Genomic DNA, 18036 nt, shown 5'->3' on the forward strand with positions numbered 1-18036 from the left:
TCCAACGATAAACAAGAGGAATTCCTAGCAGAGTTGGAAGCCAACCTTCTACTCTTCGTGGAGGGGCAAGTAATCATAGGATGGGACTTTAACAGCGTCCCGGACCCTCTTATTGACAGGTCCCACCAACCAATGGCAAAAGTCTTCAAAGGTGCACTGGCCCTACCACACCTACTCAGGACCCTGGGAATGGTGGACTCATGAGGGTGCTCCACCCGGGGATAAAGGACTGCTCCTTTTTTCACAAGTGCACCGTACCTTTTCTCGTATCGACCTGCTGTTGGTTGGCCCCCGATTATGCAGTACACAGAAGAGGTTGACATTGGAACCAAAGCAATCAGAGACCACTCCCCAGTGATCCTCAGAGCCCGGATTCACGACACAGACCCCAACACTCCAAACCCAGATGGAATCTCTATGATCCAATTTTAGGTGGCATGGCACTCAGGGACGATCTAACTAAAGCCATCCAAATCTATTTCAAAGAAAACCCTCGTGAACTTACATCGCTAGCCACCAGATGGGAAGCTAGGAAAGCGGTTATTAGGGGGGAGTAAATAGCTCAGGCAGTGTCATACAGAAAAATGCTGATAGAACATCAGAAAGCAACTGGAGAGTGCAGTGGCCGCTGCAGAACTGGAACATAAAGGATGGTCCACCAAGGCCTTCTGAACTTTATGCATAGCTAGGAGCAAGCTGGAAGTCCATTTTCTGGAGGAAACCGCACAATCCCTCATAAAAACGAAACAAGGATATTAAGCCAAAGGCAATAAAGATAACACGATCCTGGTACAGAAATTGGCGAAAACCCAGATAAGAAATGTAATCATTAGCCTAAAAGATCAAAATGGCAGATCCCAATACACGGAAGACGCTAAGCTACAACTGACCATGGCACACTTGACGGAGACCATGTCGTCCTCTCGACGTTCACAAGCTCAACAAGAAGGCTACATTACAGGAGCCTCCCTTCCCAAGATATCATCCGGGGTCAGAGAAGCCTTGGAATTAACAACCACGGCAGCAGAGATTGACTCAGTAATCAAAACCTTAAAACCTAGGCGCCCCATGCTCTGATGGCTTCTCCCCCAAGTTTTACAAAATCTTCAGGCCCCTTCTGGCAGGCCCCCTGGCAGAGCTCTTAAACTCCTTTCAAGAGACAGGAGTTACAACCCCTTCCATGCAAGAATCCTATCTATTGTGTTACTAAAACCAGGCAAGGACCCAAATGTGCGTCATATAGACCAATTTCTCTCCTCAATATTGATGTGAATATTTATTCCAAAATGTATTCGATTCTAGCAAATATTCTCCCCAAAATTATAGAGGCTGGCCAAACAGGCTTCGTTGTAGGTAGAAGCACCAAAGATAACTTCCAGAGGGCCCTCAATATAGTGGAAATGGCAGCGTCAGACCGGCACAAACTGGCTTTATAATCCCTATATGCGACCAAAGCCTTTGATAAAATGGATTGGGCATTTATGCGGCTAGCCCTTGAAGCTTTCCACTTTGGCCCTTTATTTTGCAGAATGATTTTAGCGAACTCAGCACCCCAAAAACAATCCTATGGGTAAATAAGAAATTCTCAGCCCCCATTTCCCTCCACTGTGGTATTCGACAGGGCTGCCCGTTATCACCGCTAATCTTTGCCCTCATTATGGAACCCTTGGCCCAACGGATCTGTAATAACACCTCTATTTCAGGGTTGACAGTAAAGGAAAACCACTACAAAATATCACTCTATGCGGACAATGTTATGCTTTCACTCACTAATTGTCAGACGTCCTTACCAATGGCCTAAAGGAATTAGAAGGCTTTGAGAAAGTGGCAGGGTTCACCGTTAATTATGCAAAGTCAGGGGCTGTAGGGGAGGGACTAACTCGAGGGGAAAGGCTCTCTCTGAAGGACCTGCCCGCTAGAATGGAGTAACAAATCAATTACATATCTAGGGGTCCACATAGCAGCAAACTCATGACCTGGAAGCTGATCTAAAAAGATAGACAACCCAAGAGATCTCACTCATGGGGAGAATAACAGCATGCAAGATGAACCTGCTACCCAGATTCCTGTACCTGTGCGCGGCCCTACCAGTGGAAATCCCCCTGAAACCCCTCATTAAATTACAAAATAAATCTCCCAATTTGTCTGAAAAGGGAAGAGGCCACGCATTGCAAAGAGGGCGATGATGGCTGACGCCAAGTGGGGTGAAATAGGGGTGCCTAATCTTCGTAACTACTATGTCGAAGTGCAATTAGCAAATATGCTTACCTGGTACTCTCTGGAAACCCCCCGAAATGGGTATCCATCGAACAATCCAGGCTCCCCGCACCCTGCCACATACTACTCAAGCATCATGCAGTAGCTGGACTAAACTCCTGTCCTCCAGTAAAACCACCCTGAAAACCTGGCACTGGGCAATAAAAAGGAAAGCATCCATGCAGTGGTTAGGCACACTCTCCCCAACTGTTCACAACCCAGACTTCTCCCCAGGCTTACACCCGACAAATTTTAGGAACTGGATAAGGGGAGGGCTCCAGAAGGTCTCGCAACTCTACAAAAAAGGCGCAGCCCTTACCTTCGAAAAATGTAAAGATAGATTCTCTCTGCTGGAGTCGGATGGTTTCCTTGCACACAAATTTGCAGCTGGATTTCGCACCCAGCCACCAAACGAGGGGCCACACGGGAGCCTAATGCCCTGGAACTGACATTGCAGTCAGGCCCACAGGGAGGCAACACTTCTAAATGGTACAAGCTCCTGTCAAGAAGATAGGTTAGCTGTCTGCCCCAAATACATGACCCTTTGGGAACCGGATATAGGACACCCCATAGAAGATCAAACATGGTTGGACATCTGGACCAGGAATAAAACAGCCTCCAAATGTATTACCAACAAAGAATGTGCCCTAAAACTATTATACCGATGGCACTTCACCCTCCCCCCCCCCCCCAACACCTCCCCTCCGATACGCCTTCACCACTTTGAGAATACACTGCACCCAGCCTGCTGGAGGAAATGTTATGTCCCTGGCTCCTACTTTCACATGTGCCGAGACTGTCCGGTGGCACAGGCCTTCTGGGTAGCAGTAACTAAAGCAATTGAGACCAACACCAAAACAACCCTACCATTAGATCCAGAAGTCCTACTGCTAGGGACTCCTCTCCCAGAGATCTATCCCAGAACTGGTGCAGCAACAAAGCTAATTACCCAACTGCGCCTAGCAGCCAAAATCACACTCGCCTGCAGATGGAAATCACAGGTGGGCCCGCTGCTACAACTTGGTGGGTGAAGATCTGGGACATCCTGGTAGCAGAAAAGGTCACGGCAATCAAAGAAGGGACACTACACCGCTTTATCAACATATGGGCACCTGTCCTGGACTATGAACAGGACTACCCAGCCCAAACACATCAGCCATGGACAACAAGACTTCTTGAAATCTTCCACATACCAGCCACCCCCCACCCACTTGAGGAGATCCACGCGCCTAAGCACTAAATGTCAAATGTGCGATTATTTTCCACCAAATGTACAATGTTGTATGCTGCAACTGTTTAAATAAAGTAATTAAAAGAAAATTGTAAGAGAAGTCCAGTGGCTCCATTCCACAATTAACAACCAAAGGAGTTACTCTTGTTTTAACAGTGTCTTCGGATGGGATTACCAGAAAATGCAGTGGGACACAACTTGGCCACATTAATCTATGGCTTCTATGAAATACACCTAAAAATTTAAGAATCTCCTAATTTGCTGATTAAAAGGGTACTTGGGTAAAGGGATCAACTGACGACTCGAAGAAAGGTTTATTGTTCAAGAGATTTTATAGTACCAACAGAAAATTAAGGGATTATGTTTGAATGAGGTCATTTTGCGGGCAATCAACAGAACTCTCTGTTCTCTGCTTCCCTCCCCTCTCCCTTTTCCTATCTCCTCCCCTCCTCCCCTCACTTTCTTCTATGCACTTACTCTATCAGAATTGTCCCTGGACCTAGTATGATAGCAACCTCATCTGTCGATTCCCCCATCCCCTTACTGTCCCCGCCTCCCTCCAGCACCATCTGAAATGTCGTCAGGCCGATTACGATAGTTAATTTCACATCCTTACTGTTCATGGCCTGTAAGAATGGCATTGTATTTCCCCTTGTTCCCTCCCTTGCCTGGAAGCGCTTTGAAACACATTGTGTATAGGCGCTATATAAATAAACTATCATAAACTATCATATCATAACATATACAAATCATGCGTTTCTACAAGGCCGTTGCCCTGAATCCTTTCCGCTATCCCTTGGTGAGTGCTTGAGCGTGCCAACAGGAGCGCCAATTCTGATGGAATCAACTATATGTAATTCACTGACCTGAAAGGGCATGAAGCCCTGCAACCCTTTGTTTCTATTGGCAGGATAGCTGGAGGGTCCAGGCAGAGCTTTAAATGGGCCAGGGTCTCATGGTCCCAGGCCTCGGCAGGGTGTCAAACTCGGATTTCAGATGGGCCCCTTCAACAAGCAGAATCCAGTCCCCTCTTCCCAATATGCTGCCTCTGTAACAGCAGGCATTTCCCATTAAAACAGACAAGGAGCTGAAACTATTAATGTCTCACTGTCACTAATCCCTGCATAGTGCTGCTGGAAGGAAACACCTTTGTTTTATATCAAACTTACCTTCCTCCATTTCTTTTCGTAAGAGAAGACCCTTTTAATGAACAAAACCTTAGAGTGTGCCTTTTTCCTAAGCATTGGCAGTCATCCAGAATGAATCCAGACTAAAACTAAAGCATTACTGTTTTAAACTTTGTCCACGCCCCACTAAAGAGGCCTATGGAAAAGTTGACTTGCCACAATTTATTCGAATTCCGTACAAATCATTTAGTAATCAAGACAAATCGATCGGCAGACCTTACTGGGTCACCAAAGCTAACCCCTACCTATACATTCCAGAATTGCCCCTTTACTATTTACTGCTTCCAATAATCCCATGTCCACTCCCCAACCTTCTCTGGTCTGCTGTACGAATCATGCCGTCACAGGTGCGAGCTGCAAGGAATGGTGTTATATAGTTAACTCTTATTTCTGTGGGGACAAATCGCTCACCCGATTCTCAAAAAGAACAGCACCTGTGGATCTCTCGTGGATTTAAAGGTATTACATCTATGTCTATACTTCTCCAGCATTGGATCTTTCATAGATTCACATGCTTTGAATATTAACCGTTGTCAGGCTGGGAATCCTCGTCAATGCTGGAGAACTGGAGTTACTGGTAAGAAACGTACTCCTTCCGTGTACCCTGGCATAGGGAACACTGCTTCCTGGTTGTCCCAAAAGGTGGTCTGGGAAACTGGACATAGCTTTCTCTGCAATGGGGCAAGCTTTCTATACTACAGGAATAGAGACAAATCGTCTGCAGTGTTATTCGCAACGCCTGATACATGTTGCAAGCCTACTTCGCAGTTTGCTTTTTAAAAAAAAAAAATATCAAGACCCCATGGCAGTGGGAGCACTCATGGACAGCTCAGCTTGCAGTACCTTTCGCTATCCAAGCACCCACCTGATTACCTAAGCATAGCACAAGTGTCTTGTTTGCCAGCATCAATGCTCACATTGGAAATGCAGCCACAGTGGGAAAAATATCAAGAAAGCTGATGCTCTTTGTTAATTCCACCCGTCTGCTCTCAGTGGGCCAATGCTTTGCACACCATTTGTTTCTCTGTACCACCCCAAACACATCAATGCTCAAGGAGTCTGTAAATAATTGCAGCTGGCTGCTTGTGTGCCACTCTTCCCTCCATTCCACACACCCATTTGGCCCATTACTACTGCCCCCGCCCCGTTGTCCACCCTGTTAACGGCTGCCCTTCTAAAGGCCTCCTGTTGCGGTCCAGGCCACCTTTCAGCGAGAAAGGTGATTGTGGAGGTAACCGTGTCCTGCAGGTCACACACAGATCACTGCAGCAGGAAAATTAACCACTTGATCTATCTTATTTGGCTGTGATGAGGGCATTTCTGGCATGCAGAGCTCTGAAGCATGCATCTGAACACCATGGGCAATCTTACATAGATTGGAACCTGCACAGACCTACTTTGATTTCAATTCCTTTTTCTGTTATTTGAATGTTTATATTAGTATATTTGACAACTACTACAGTGAGTGGTGTCATGCATCCTAGTTTATTTAAAACTAGGAAGTAATCATGGGTAGCATCATGAAGAACAGCATGGGACTGCACTATAATATATAAATTAGCCTACAAATTTACTTCTGCAGGGAGCCATTTCAGAATTTACATTTTCCACTTGCAGCAACTTTTTAAAAGTACCAAAAAAAAGATTGATCACAGGGCGAAGCATTGTTCACCTGGGGTTTTGGTTACTTTGTGTCGGAATGTAAATGCAGGGCCAAATTGTATCACTGCACTACACAGTAGAAGATATAACTCACATGTTTTTCTCTCTCTCGTTGAGTGGGAGATGGACCTAGGTTGAAATGTCAGTTTGTTATATCTTCTATTGTGCAGTGATACAATGTGGCAGTGTATCTACTTTTAAGCAGGATGTAGCATCACCTGAATAATGTCATGCTTCCGGTAATCAATCTATTTTTGTTGCTTTGTCAAAGTTAGTCTAGAGCCGCAAAGATCCATGTTAAAATGGCTCCCACGGGAGTGCATTTCAGGGTTCCCTTTGGGCAACCTAATTTTCATATTTTGGTTTGGTCTTATGCTATTCTTCAAGACTTCACTCATACTAGCGTCAATGTTTTAAATAGAAATGATGCACGATACCCCTCCCAGAAAAACAATATATGTAAAACAATATTTTTATAGATTTAGATCCATTTCAGGCCAGGCATACTTTGTTATAAATGGAAAACTCAACCATGTCTTTGAGGACACCGGCTTATTAACATAGGACACACATCTTATGAAAGGTCCCTTAATTTCTTGAGCTTCTTAGGCCAAGGACACCTTCAAGTGAGCTTCACTTTGTACGTTTCCAATGCAGTGCCCTGCGTTTGCTGCGCCTGCTCACCTCAAAGCTCTCCCGCCCTGCCAGCTTTCTTTTGGAGTTAAAAAGATTTTGGGAAGGCTGGACCCTTCTTAAGCCATTGTTGGGCTCTATTGGAATATATTCCCCTCCACCCCCTCAAGACATATGGTAGTTTGATGGCACTGGGGAAGGGGGGAGTTGTGGGTGTGAGCCTGTCTTAGGACACTTGATCGAGTATCCCAAATGCACCTGACCTTACTGCTGACGCTCACCCGAATATATGGGACGGCGAAAGACCTAAACACTCAAAGGACAGACGCCCAATGGACAAAGTGTTCTCAGCTATACGACTTGCATACACAAGGTTGCAGGAAAGACAACGCGTATGACTTCACCATCACAAATACTGGTTTTTGGAAAGTTCACGCCCACAACACGTCTTTGGAGCTCCGTTCACTGGGAAACCCAAAAGAGGCAGCAGGCACTGCTACCTAACCCAAGACAGCCACCAGCCCCAAAAGGTTCTGCCACTGTCAGATATGGCACTGTTTTTAAACACCATATAGCATGAGATAGGTTGTGCAACCCACTACCTGACTACTGCACGATTTTTAAGACTAAAGAGTGGTGGAACATTTACCGAGTGGCTCAATATCATGGGGGACATCTTCAGCCAGCCCTGGCTTGTTAGATAACAGAACTTTAAATGCTGCCACTCGAGTAGACACTTTCCCCATTGAAAGTTACAGGCTTTGATGTCTCAGTATACAAAATGTTGTGGACTGGTTGGGTGATCCCGAATGAAGCCACATGGCAAGCATGGATGAGCAGAGGTGGCTCACACATGGCTGCAAATGAAGCACCACTGGGGCTATTACATTGCAAGTTGCTGGCATGCCATCAAGCAGACTGTTCCTTGAAGTGAAGTGTTCAATATGAATTGTGGACATTCAGCCAATCTCAACCCTCTGGGACGTATTCACCATTGAGGTCGTGTCACTCAGTGAGTTAAGTGAACGGTGGTTTGCATGCTGGCACTTCGAGGTGCTACTTCTCGAGAACTGAAAAAAACTAGTCTAAAAATGCAAAATTCTTTCAGCTAGAAAGCTCTGCAGATAGCTGCAACCCAGTATTTTCAATGCACCAATTTGTTGGTAAATATACCAAATTACTCCTGACCAAGCCAACCCCTGATTTCGTCCCATCATTCATAGGCTGAACCAAAGCTCAAAATATGCACTCAGCACTGCTGTAATTGACTTTTGGCAAGTACGAAAAGGTGTGCTCAGTGTGCAGAACTGAGATGGGGAGTGGGTTTGTATGGCTGGTTAGTAGCTTGCAAATTCAAATGTTATACCCTTTCCCTGAGCCCCAGTGAAGGATGTGGCTTTATCTACAGAAAAGACGACACCACCAATTGTTTGCCTTGATACGAGTGTTCACGTATTCGAGTCTGAAAAGCTGAAACATGGAAGGCAAATGTCGTGGTCATTATTTATTTTGCTCATATTTTAATGTGTTTTTGTCTGCACGTTTTCAGAAATCATTAGCTATTGAGAACCATTTGCAGGACTGAGAATATTTATGGAAATCCATTTCAAGTGTCTAGTTTTCAAGATGGAAGAGGAGCAAAATCACCCTGGTGGTCTACATACCGACCTTCGATTCCATGTGACTCAGTTCAGCTGACCCTTCAGAAGAACTGGTCTGAGGTTGCCATTGAGCAGCCTCCACTCCAGCCATCATGGCTTGCAATGGTCTTGGCCTGTCCTGATGTTGCCACAGAGATTCCCTAGCGGTTGCTGAACTTTTTTTCCTTAAACGTGCTTTCTGCGGCTGTCTGTGAGTGTGAAGAACGTCGACGTGTAAGTGAAATAGAGAACACAGCAAATGTTGAACCTTTGCAAGACACATCAGGTCAGATGCTCGTCGCGTAGTTTCAAAGCATTGAAGCAAGAAGTTGTGCTGCCCCATGCTTAAGTGCAAGGTGGACAATATAATCCAGTTGCTTCACCTGCAATCAACCTCCTTTCCTGATCTGTATTTTCTTTCAACCGCATCAATTCAGTGGCCATCCAGGGACTTTAATTGGACCCGAAGTTGGCAGGAGGCATTGGACCAGAAATATCAGGTCAGCCTCTGGAGGAAAAGCCAGTGGTTTATGAGGTTGCCGAGCAGGTCTAGGCTGACAAAGTCTTGGGAGACGAGACATGCAAGATCATTATAAGCCCTGGAGGTGGCGTCCCAGTGCAGCAGCTGTGCCTTATTTCTTGACCATGATCGGTCAGCAGCTGTCCCAGGACTTTCGGAATGTGGTGGAACTGGAGGACCTGGCACACTGTGGCCAGAAGTCTATATTAGAAGAGCAAGTAGGTCAGATTGTGATTAGACAATTTGCCAATGTTGACCTGGCAGAAGAGCAGGACACAGTCGATATGTGCCTGTCATATGGCTCCTCGTGTAGTAACTGCACCTGCCACCCAGCAAGGAGTGGTGTGTCTTTACTGGATGCAGTTGGCAGCTTTAGCGGGAGTATTCACAGGGATAGGGAAAGTGAAGGATGTACGCAATTTTGAGTGATAAGGATCTGGCGAAGCTCTGGAATAAGTGCCAGCTGATGGTCGTGCAATTACAAAAGGATGACCGCCAGGCAGGAGAATATACGAGACCTATGTAGGCTTCAGAATCATTAGTCAAAGGGAGCGGTTGTGCCACACCATTATTTTTTAACTTTACGCAATCGCCGGCTATCCAGGTGTGTGAGAAACCTCATGCTATAGTGGAACTGGAGGACGTCACAGACTTTGGACCAGAAGTGTCCAGTTAACCTCTGGAAAAATATCCAGCGGGTCAAGTGGTGGTCAAGTAGTTTCAAGGCAACGAAGCCCACACATGAGAGTAGGGCTAGGACCATGTAGGCCCGGGATGCAGAGGTCCCATGCCGTTGCTGTACCTGCAGCCCGCTGAGGGCCGCTGCCAGTATGTGGCACCCAAGCGCAAAATCAAAGCCAAGAGTGTGTGCCAAGGTTAGTGCGTAACTTGCAAGTGAGATGCCTTCTATCGCCAAGGAGGTGCCTGGTCGCCAGCCGTGGAGGATTGACTGGCACCAGACAGGCACCCAGGCAAAAATAGGCAAGGTGAACCACTGATCTAAAACCGCCGTCCTGTGAGTGAACGTCCACAGCCTAATCCACTGTACTGGTCCATAAACCACGGCCATCGAAGCAAAGACATTCTTGATATACAGACTGACTTGGCCTTGACGCAGTGCAACGTCATCTTGGTGCAGCCAGTAGATTCCCACAAAGATGTAGGCGAGGTTGACGAGGCAGTTGAAAGGCATAGCAATGAAGGCGTGAAGTCCGGGCACGGGTTTCTCAGCATAGTGGGCGTAGCCAAGATCGGTGGCAACATCGTCCAATAGCCCTGTACTCACAAAAGCAATGCAGATGCAGCTGCCGACGAGGACGTGAAACATTGCCTTTCCCCAAGCCATTCTCGGCCGGCCTTATTAGTGGCCTTTCGGGTGCTGTGTTGAAGCTTTGATATCAGTCTTTCCGTTGTTGCTTGACCAGCACAAGCCGAACACTACTGTCCTCTGCTGAACCAATTAATAGCAGCCTTCCAGGAAGAGCAGTCGGCGACTTCCGGTGAGTTTAGAAAATACCGGTGCAGACAGCGAAGGCAAGTACGAGTGCATGCAGCGTTGCAACGACGTCCAGTCCTTGCAGCTACATCACATACAAGAAACGCGCGAGCACCGTCTGCAGGCAGCAGACTTTGTAACTTCCCAATGGCAGCTGGATGGATTCGTCTTGGGGGAGAGGCTTAGGAGCAAAGACTCTCCCTATTGGCTGGCTGTCTCTATGGTTCCCGAGGCCCTTTCCCTTTTGCTGGTACAAGGGGAGAGTTAACCCCTTCAATCCTTCCTGCGGCATGGACACGGCAGCGTGAGGTTGACGTTTCACAATGTATGTGTGACACCGAAACATCGGTATTGGCTGCTGTGTGTGACGACCCAGCGCGCAACCATGAGATGCAGAGATTAAACATAATTGGGTAGCTCAAACTGAATTACACACTCACATTCTGTGACACTCTAAATTATTCCTCCAGTCCATTTAATGAAAAAATCAAGTTGGAAAAGCATTTCAATGTTTGAGGACTCTCAATAAAGAAGAGCTATTGCGGGTGTGCTAAAATGGTCTGTCAAACAACTTAGCGCCTTGTTATAAGTTTGTTGGATATAATTGTTAAGGAACGGGGGGCACCCAGTGGGGTCACCGTCGTGGCTGGCTGGCTCACAGGCACATGACCCAGCTCGTGCGGTGGTGGGGGGCACCCACCATACTTAGTTGCAGGGTCCGGTCACCCTGAGCGGCCGTGGTCACAGAGACCCAGACAATGGCCTGGGGGCTCCCAGGCTGTCGGAGCCGGAGTTGCCCAGCAGGCATACCTCTCAATTCACACACTTTTGGCGGGTGTCACCCGCCACTTAGGCAGCGCTTTCACCCGCCAAGCTTCACACATGCCCATAGGATTCAATGGGCTTTCACCTGCCCAGGGCCAGGGCTGTCAGAAGATGTGGTGAGGCCCGGGGCAAAACATTTGGTGAGGCCCCCTTACAATTTTTTGCACTCGGTCAGCGGCTGCACATCCGCAAACAGGAGACTCGAGAAATCTACCCTTGAGTTTGTGTGCAGGATCCCAAATATGGTTTATTACTACAACTCCAAATCAACTACAGCAAAGTTAGATTTCTCTACTGAAGAAAGGTTCATGCCAGACTAACTTTTTTATCATATGAATAAATATATATAAGATGACATGAGCTCTCCACTGCGCCACCTCCAATTCTCTGAAGGTCAGTCACTTTTCCAAACAAAGAGTTGAGGGCAGATCTCTTTCTTCGGGTGGGGCCTCCCTCTGGAAACAGCCTCTCTGCCTCGCTGAAACTTGAGGAGAACCATCTCCCATTCCGGAAGCACCTCAAGACCTTTCACTTTGCTTCTGCCTTCTCTCTTCCTCTCCCTTGCTGATCACCTGCCTGATCCATGCACTGGTCACCTGGTCAAGTTCTGAATTCGGGCCCAGGTCCCTGCCTGTCCTGTTGCAATCCCACACTGCCTCTTGGCTCCCCTGCACTTGTGGTATGTATCTGTATCCATACTGTCCCCGCTCTTGCACTTATTCTCCACCCGTTGGCTGCACTTATGAGTACCCACACGTGCCACCCGTTGGCTGCACTCTTGTTTCTCCTTTGTTACTGCACTTCTGCATCCTACCCCACCCTCAGCACTTCTCCCCTCCCCCCTTCCCTGCTCTTGCGCGATCTGAATTACACAAGGCCTAGTAAGATCTGTGTTTTGTCCTACTCTTTTGTTTCTCCCTCCTTGCCTTGTCGCGCCTAGAAACACTTGTGTAGAGGCACGTTATAAATGCCATATCATATCATTAAGGAGCACCCTGCCCCTGTGTGCGCATTAAACCACACATCATACACAGTGACAAATGATGTACAGTGGAGGCTTGTACATTTCTGAACTTAAGAGGCTTAAATGTTTGTGCTAATTAGGCAGGATCAACAGAGCACAGTCAGGGAGCCCAAACCAAACAAGGGTTGCTTGAGGGGGGTTCTCACTCCCAAGAACATTTTTGAAACATTGGATTAAAAGTATGCATTTTACAGCACTTTCTTTGGAAAATTGGGTAGAAATCCATACAGTTTGCAATTGGTTTTGTATGGAAGCACATGGAAATTCAAAATAGTTGCAAATCACAAATTGTGCATAGGAACGTTTTCCAATACATTTCATGCCGCCTTGCCACGCGAGATATGCTAGTATAAAAATATATTCATGCTGGTTGTTCTAATTATGTCGATGCAGGCTGCATCAATATATGCCATTATTACCTTGTACGGACTCCAAGCCAGTAAAAATGCCATGCCACAGAAAGTATATCCAGACTGACTGTGTACCAAAAGTGTTATTACTCGCTAGATTGCCTACATTCAATGTGGGCCAATTTAGCCAAGTAGTATGTTTGCTTTAACCTTGATGCATAGTCCTGTGCATCAAGGGTAAAGCAAAAAGAGCACTGGCAATGCTAACAGTTTGGGCATTGGTGAAGGCATGGGAAAGGCATTTCTGTATTGGTATTAGCTGGCCACTGATAGTGCCAGTGCAAAATGGTTTGAGTACCTGAGCAGCTATTAGCAGTGCCTAGTAAATGCCTAATACTTAAACACAAGCCAAAACTGTTGGTTTGCCAATACTTATTTTTAAAAGAACTTCAGCGAAAGACACGCAGGGTGTTTTTAAATTGAGTGACCAAAGGCAGACCTGATTAAGACATTGCTATTACACCAGTTGTGTTTACAACTCCAATCAAGTCATGAATTCTCAGAAGGCTCCTTTGAGGAAACACTTGCAGGCACATTGAGGGCAACGTTTGATGGCAAGGCATGTTTAAAACTAGCTCAAAGAGTTCCATTGAGGAGGTGTTTTGGGTGGGGAGGACAGGAACTGGGTGAGAATTGCCATAGGGATTAGCATGGCCATGAGAAGTCATTTCACTGTTAGCACCTGCATTCATATCCATACATTTTTTAGGAAATTGAAATCGTGATTTGGTGTTAGCACTTGCATGCTAGGAGAGTGATTAGAAGGGAAGTGGTGACATGAGACGTCTCATTCTCACAGCAGTCCTTAAGTGTGACGTTTCAGAAATGAAGGCAAGAGGTAGCTGCTTGTAACATTGAAGCTTCACCAGAATAGTCTCATTCGAAATGTGGAAAGATGTTATGTGCCCCCACACAAGGAAGTTTGCCCCTTCCTCACAGCCTCTGACGTTAGCGCCTCTCACAACATTTGAAGTGTTAGACCCCTTTCCCCCCTGACATTTTAGCCTAGGTGCACCTCTGATGCCATGAACCCACCCCTTAATGAAGTGGCCCCCAGGGCGGCTACATTTAGGGGTGGTGCTGAACACACAATCACAAAAAACACTTTCACCCATGCATTCATCCACCAGTTACAAACTCCATACATGCATGTATACATAAAATCAAACACAGCATTGACACAAACATCAACATTCATACATACACATATACATACTAATTTAAATACACATAAACACTTTTAATTTAAAATAAAAAACACTTACCTTACCTCCATGCACCCTTAAAAAGCATCCACGCAGCCGACACGTAGACATGCTGCCTGACAAGAGAGAACTCCTCTCCCATCAGTCAAAGTGATCACGCTGACAACATGAACACACTGGCTGACAGGAGAGGAGTCCTCTCCTATCAGTCAACGTGGTCACGCTGAGCAACCTGAACACACTGACTGACAAGAGAGAACTCCTCTCCAATCAGTCAGCGTGATCACGCTGACAACATGAACACACTGACTGACAGGAGAGGAGTCCTCTCCTGTCAGTCAGCGTGGTCACGCTGAGCAATGTAAACACACTGACTGACAAGAGAGAACTCCTCTCCAATCAGTCCAATCAGTCAGCGTGATCATGCTGACAACATGAACACACTGACTGACAGGAGAGGAACCCTCTCCTGTCAGTCAGCGTGGTCATGCTGAGCAATGTGAACACACTGCCTTATGAGAGAGAACTCCTCTCCCATCAGTCAGAGTGATCACGCTGACAACATGAACACACTGACCGACAGGAGAGGGCTCCTCTCCTGTCAGTCAGCGTGGTCATGCTGAGCAACGTAAACACACTGACTGACAAGAGAGAACTCCTCTCCTGTCAGTCAGCGTGGTCATGCTGAGCAACGTGAACACACTGATCGACAAGAGAGAACTCCTCTCCTATCAGTCAGCGTGATCACGCTGACAACATGAACACACTGATTGACAAGAGAGAACTCCTCTCCTGTCAGTCAGTGTTGTCATGCTGAGCAACGTGAACACACTGACTGACAAGAGAAAACTCCTCCCCCATCAGTCAGCGTGGTCACCCTGAGCAACGTGAACACACTGACTGACAGGAGAGGAGTCCTCCCTTGTCATTCAGCATGTCCACGTTGTCAGCTGAATAACGGGAGGCAGCAGAGCTCACTTCTGAGCCCTGCTGACTCCCTTATTTTGCTGTTTGTTGCGCAGCCAAACTGCTTTGCAACAAACAGCAAAATCATTGCAGGGGCAGAGAGCAAAAGATATATAAAGGGCACCTGGCGGAGTCCTGATATGCCCAGGAGGGTACCTGTATACAAAATGCTAGAAATCATGGTGGGAGATCCGTAGACAGCTATCTGGTTTGGATGCTATTTTATTTTGCCTCCAAAACAATTTTTGCACAGATGAGAAAATTAAGTATTTACATGACTTTCGATAAGCACGAAAGTATACGGACAGACGTTGTTTGAACACAGGAAATACAGGTGAATATCGACCTCTCTATTGTCGAGGTACAATTTCCAAAGTGATGCACAAGTATACAATACAGGCAAGTGAGAACAAAGAATTTTTAACAAGGTGCTGCCCAAGACTGTAGTAGGTCCAGGGATGCTGAACAAGACGGTGTATACAACACTATCTATAAACACATACAAAGGGGTTGTGTCACGGAACATCGAGACTGGAGTGTTTTGGCCATGCAGAGCTGGGTAAGAGCCCGAAGTAGTGGTGGACTTCATCAGGATGAATGCTGATCGTGGTACTGTCCGTGTAGGTAATCTGTGGGGGAAGGGATAGCTGTAAGGATCTCGGGGGTAATACTTGAAACATTATTAAATAATGGCTGATTGGTGCCTCAATACACAGTGTTGTGTTTTTGTAAGTACAGTTTACCGTCTGCTATGGTTGCAGCGGGGGCGCTGTGCTTGAAAGTCCTTAAAGGAGTGCTGGACTATGAAAACCCATGCCAACAGGTTGCATGGGCTGACTCAGAGATAAATCGGGTCCTTCAGGCAGGACGATTAGGCCTGGAGCGTCTAGGAGCTGTCCCACACTGGGTACTAGACTGTGCTAGTGATGCAAGGCCTAAAGCAAATCCCAATGGGATTGAGTGAGTGTCGGTACATAAATGTACGGGAGAAAATGGCAACAGTGGTCGGGGTGCCAAAAGGTAAGATTGTCATGCCAAAAAACATGCTGGTGCAGCCCGGGTAGTATAACTGCAAAGATGGCCACGATCGTGTGTAGGCAGTGCGCAGTATTTAGGAAGTGAGTGCAACTAGCGGACGTGCCAGAGGCAGTGCAGGCTAGAAGTGTGGGAGAGACTTACTCAGTTAGATCAAGCTAAGCAGGATGCGGGCTTAATGTCGTCGCCAGTTGATTAAAAATGCAGTGCTAAGGGCAGTGCACGTTAATCGTGTGAAAGAGACAGGCTTGGTTGTTTCAGAGTTCAGCAGAGTGTGGGATCAATGTGGCCGCCAGTGGATAAAAAGCGGTGTGTATTTTGTTTATAATTAAAAAAACGACGGTGACAGGCATATGTAGTGCCTGAGAGTGGTGAAATACTGCCTAGGGCGGGCCAGTGAGGTGCCTCCCAGAATGGAACAACACTAATGGAGCAGGAAAGGAATGCAAGTGGGACCCAAACCTCGCAAAAGCCAGAAATTGACAGAAAATGAAAACGAAACTCACCGGAGCGCAATGGATGCAGCTGTACTCCTCGAGGCAATGGTTGCTGTAGAGGGCATGACAGTGCAAACATTAACATTTGATGAATGTTATGTTTTATGTCTTCCTTCACTTGTTTCAACTGTTTCCATTTAATTTTAGTTAAAAATTCTGAAAAATCCCAAACATTTAAAAACTGTGCTTTCACTAATAAATTTATTGTCAGCACTCTCTAGACTCCTTCTTTGGTTTACCTTTAGTGACTTATTTTGTAAGCACCAGCCTCTAATTGTCATTGAGATTTGATTTAAATACTTGACAGAATTTAGGACTGTCTTCAGCGTGAGTACCCCTTTGTCGGTTCTGTTTAAGCAGTGCAAACATTAAAAGCACGCCCAGGGTATCGGATCAGCCAGTGGGGTAAAGGGTGTGTATGTGAGTCAGCACGTCGCTCAAGGGTGTGAAGAGCGGCTCCTTTCATAGGTTGAAAAGTGAGTCAATGAACTAGAACGTAAGGTAAAACGAAAGTGAAAACGTACATGTGTGGCTAGAGAGCGTTGGAGATTTGCAGCTTGGGTGCATGGTAACCTGTAGGTGGAGGTGATTACAAATTGCATAGACGTGTGGGCAGACGATGGGCAGCTTCTGGGCATGGAATGGTGCATGGCAGAGGGTAGCCTCACATGCCCATGGTGACACAGCTGAACAAACAAAGGCTGTGTTGCACAAAATTGGGGACGGCTAGTACCGGCAGTGGGCAGCTGCTTTCAATGGAGAAATGCTAGACTGATAAAGATCCCATGGAGGCTCGGCTATTGAGAATGGTAACTCAGCATAGCACGCAGTGTGGGTGTAGACTGGTATAGTGTCATGGACAACAAATGGGGGTGCGGCTAATGGAGTCAGGTATATAGCTAGTTGCCATGTGCGTAAGATAATTAATAGAGGAACCACAATTACCAAAAAGGGAAAAAAAGCAATACATCATGTGCACACGGTGGCTTGGTAGATGCTTTCCACAATTTAAAGGGATGGTCTAGTAAAAATTTTTATTTAAAAAATAGATATGCCACATAAAAAAAAATATACTAGCATCCACCGTTTTAAAACTTCCTATGTAAAATTTTGAGCTAAATCCCCGTGGGGAGCCCGAGAGCCCCAAATGGGAAAGCAGATTCAGGCAGACACAACGCGGTTGTTTTCCACAATGCCGCGTTATGTCTGCCTGAATCTGCTTTTCCATTTGGGGCTCTCGGGCTCCTGGGGAGCCCGAGAGCCCCAAATGGTAAAGCAGATTTCGGCAGACACAACGCGGTTGTTTTCCGCAATGCCGCGTTGTGTCTGCCTGAATCTGCTTTTCCATTTGGGGCTCTCGGGCTCCGCACCAAGGACCATGCCGACGGCACTGGGGATAACGCCTTTACAAAATCCGGTGTCCCCAAGTGAAGAGGTGAGTCCCTGGAGC

General features: G+C 46.5%; 1 protein-coding gene across 1 annotated transcript; it reads right to left on the bottom strand.

Annotated features, from left to right (window-relative positions):
* Positions 1-8458: 8458 nt before the first annotated feature.
* Positions 8459-10802, bottom strand: TMEM187 (transmembrane protein 187). The gene has a single exon (XM_069645434.1). The coding sequence runs from the start codon at positions 10472-10474 to the stop codon at positions 9698-9700; it is 777 nt and encodes a 258-aa protein (XP_069501535.1). The 5' UTR covers positions 10475-10802; the 3' UTR covers positions 8459-9697.
* Positions 10803-18036: the final 7234 nt, after the last annotated feature.

This window comes from Ambystoma mexicanum, chromosome 2p, assembly GCF_040938575.1.
Source record: "Ambystoma mexicanum isolate Mex_15411 chromosome 2p, UKY_AmexF1_1, whole genome shotgun sequence".
NCBI classification, from domain to species: Eukaryota; Metazoa; Chordata; class Amphibia; order Caudata; family Ambystomatidae; genus Ambystoma; species Ambystoma mexicanum.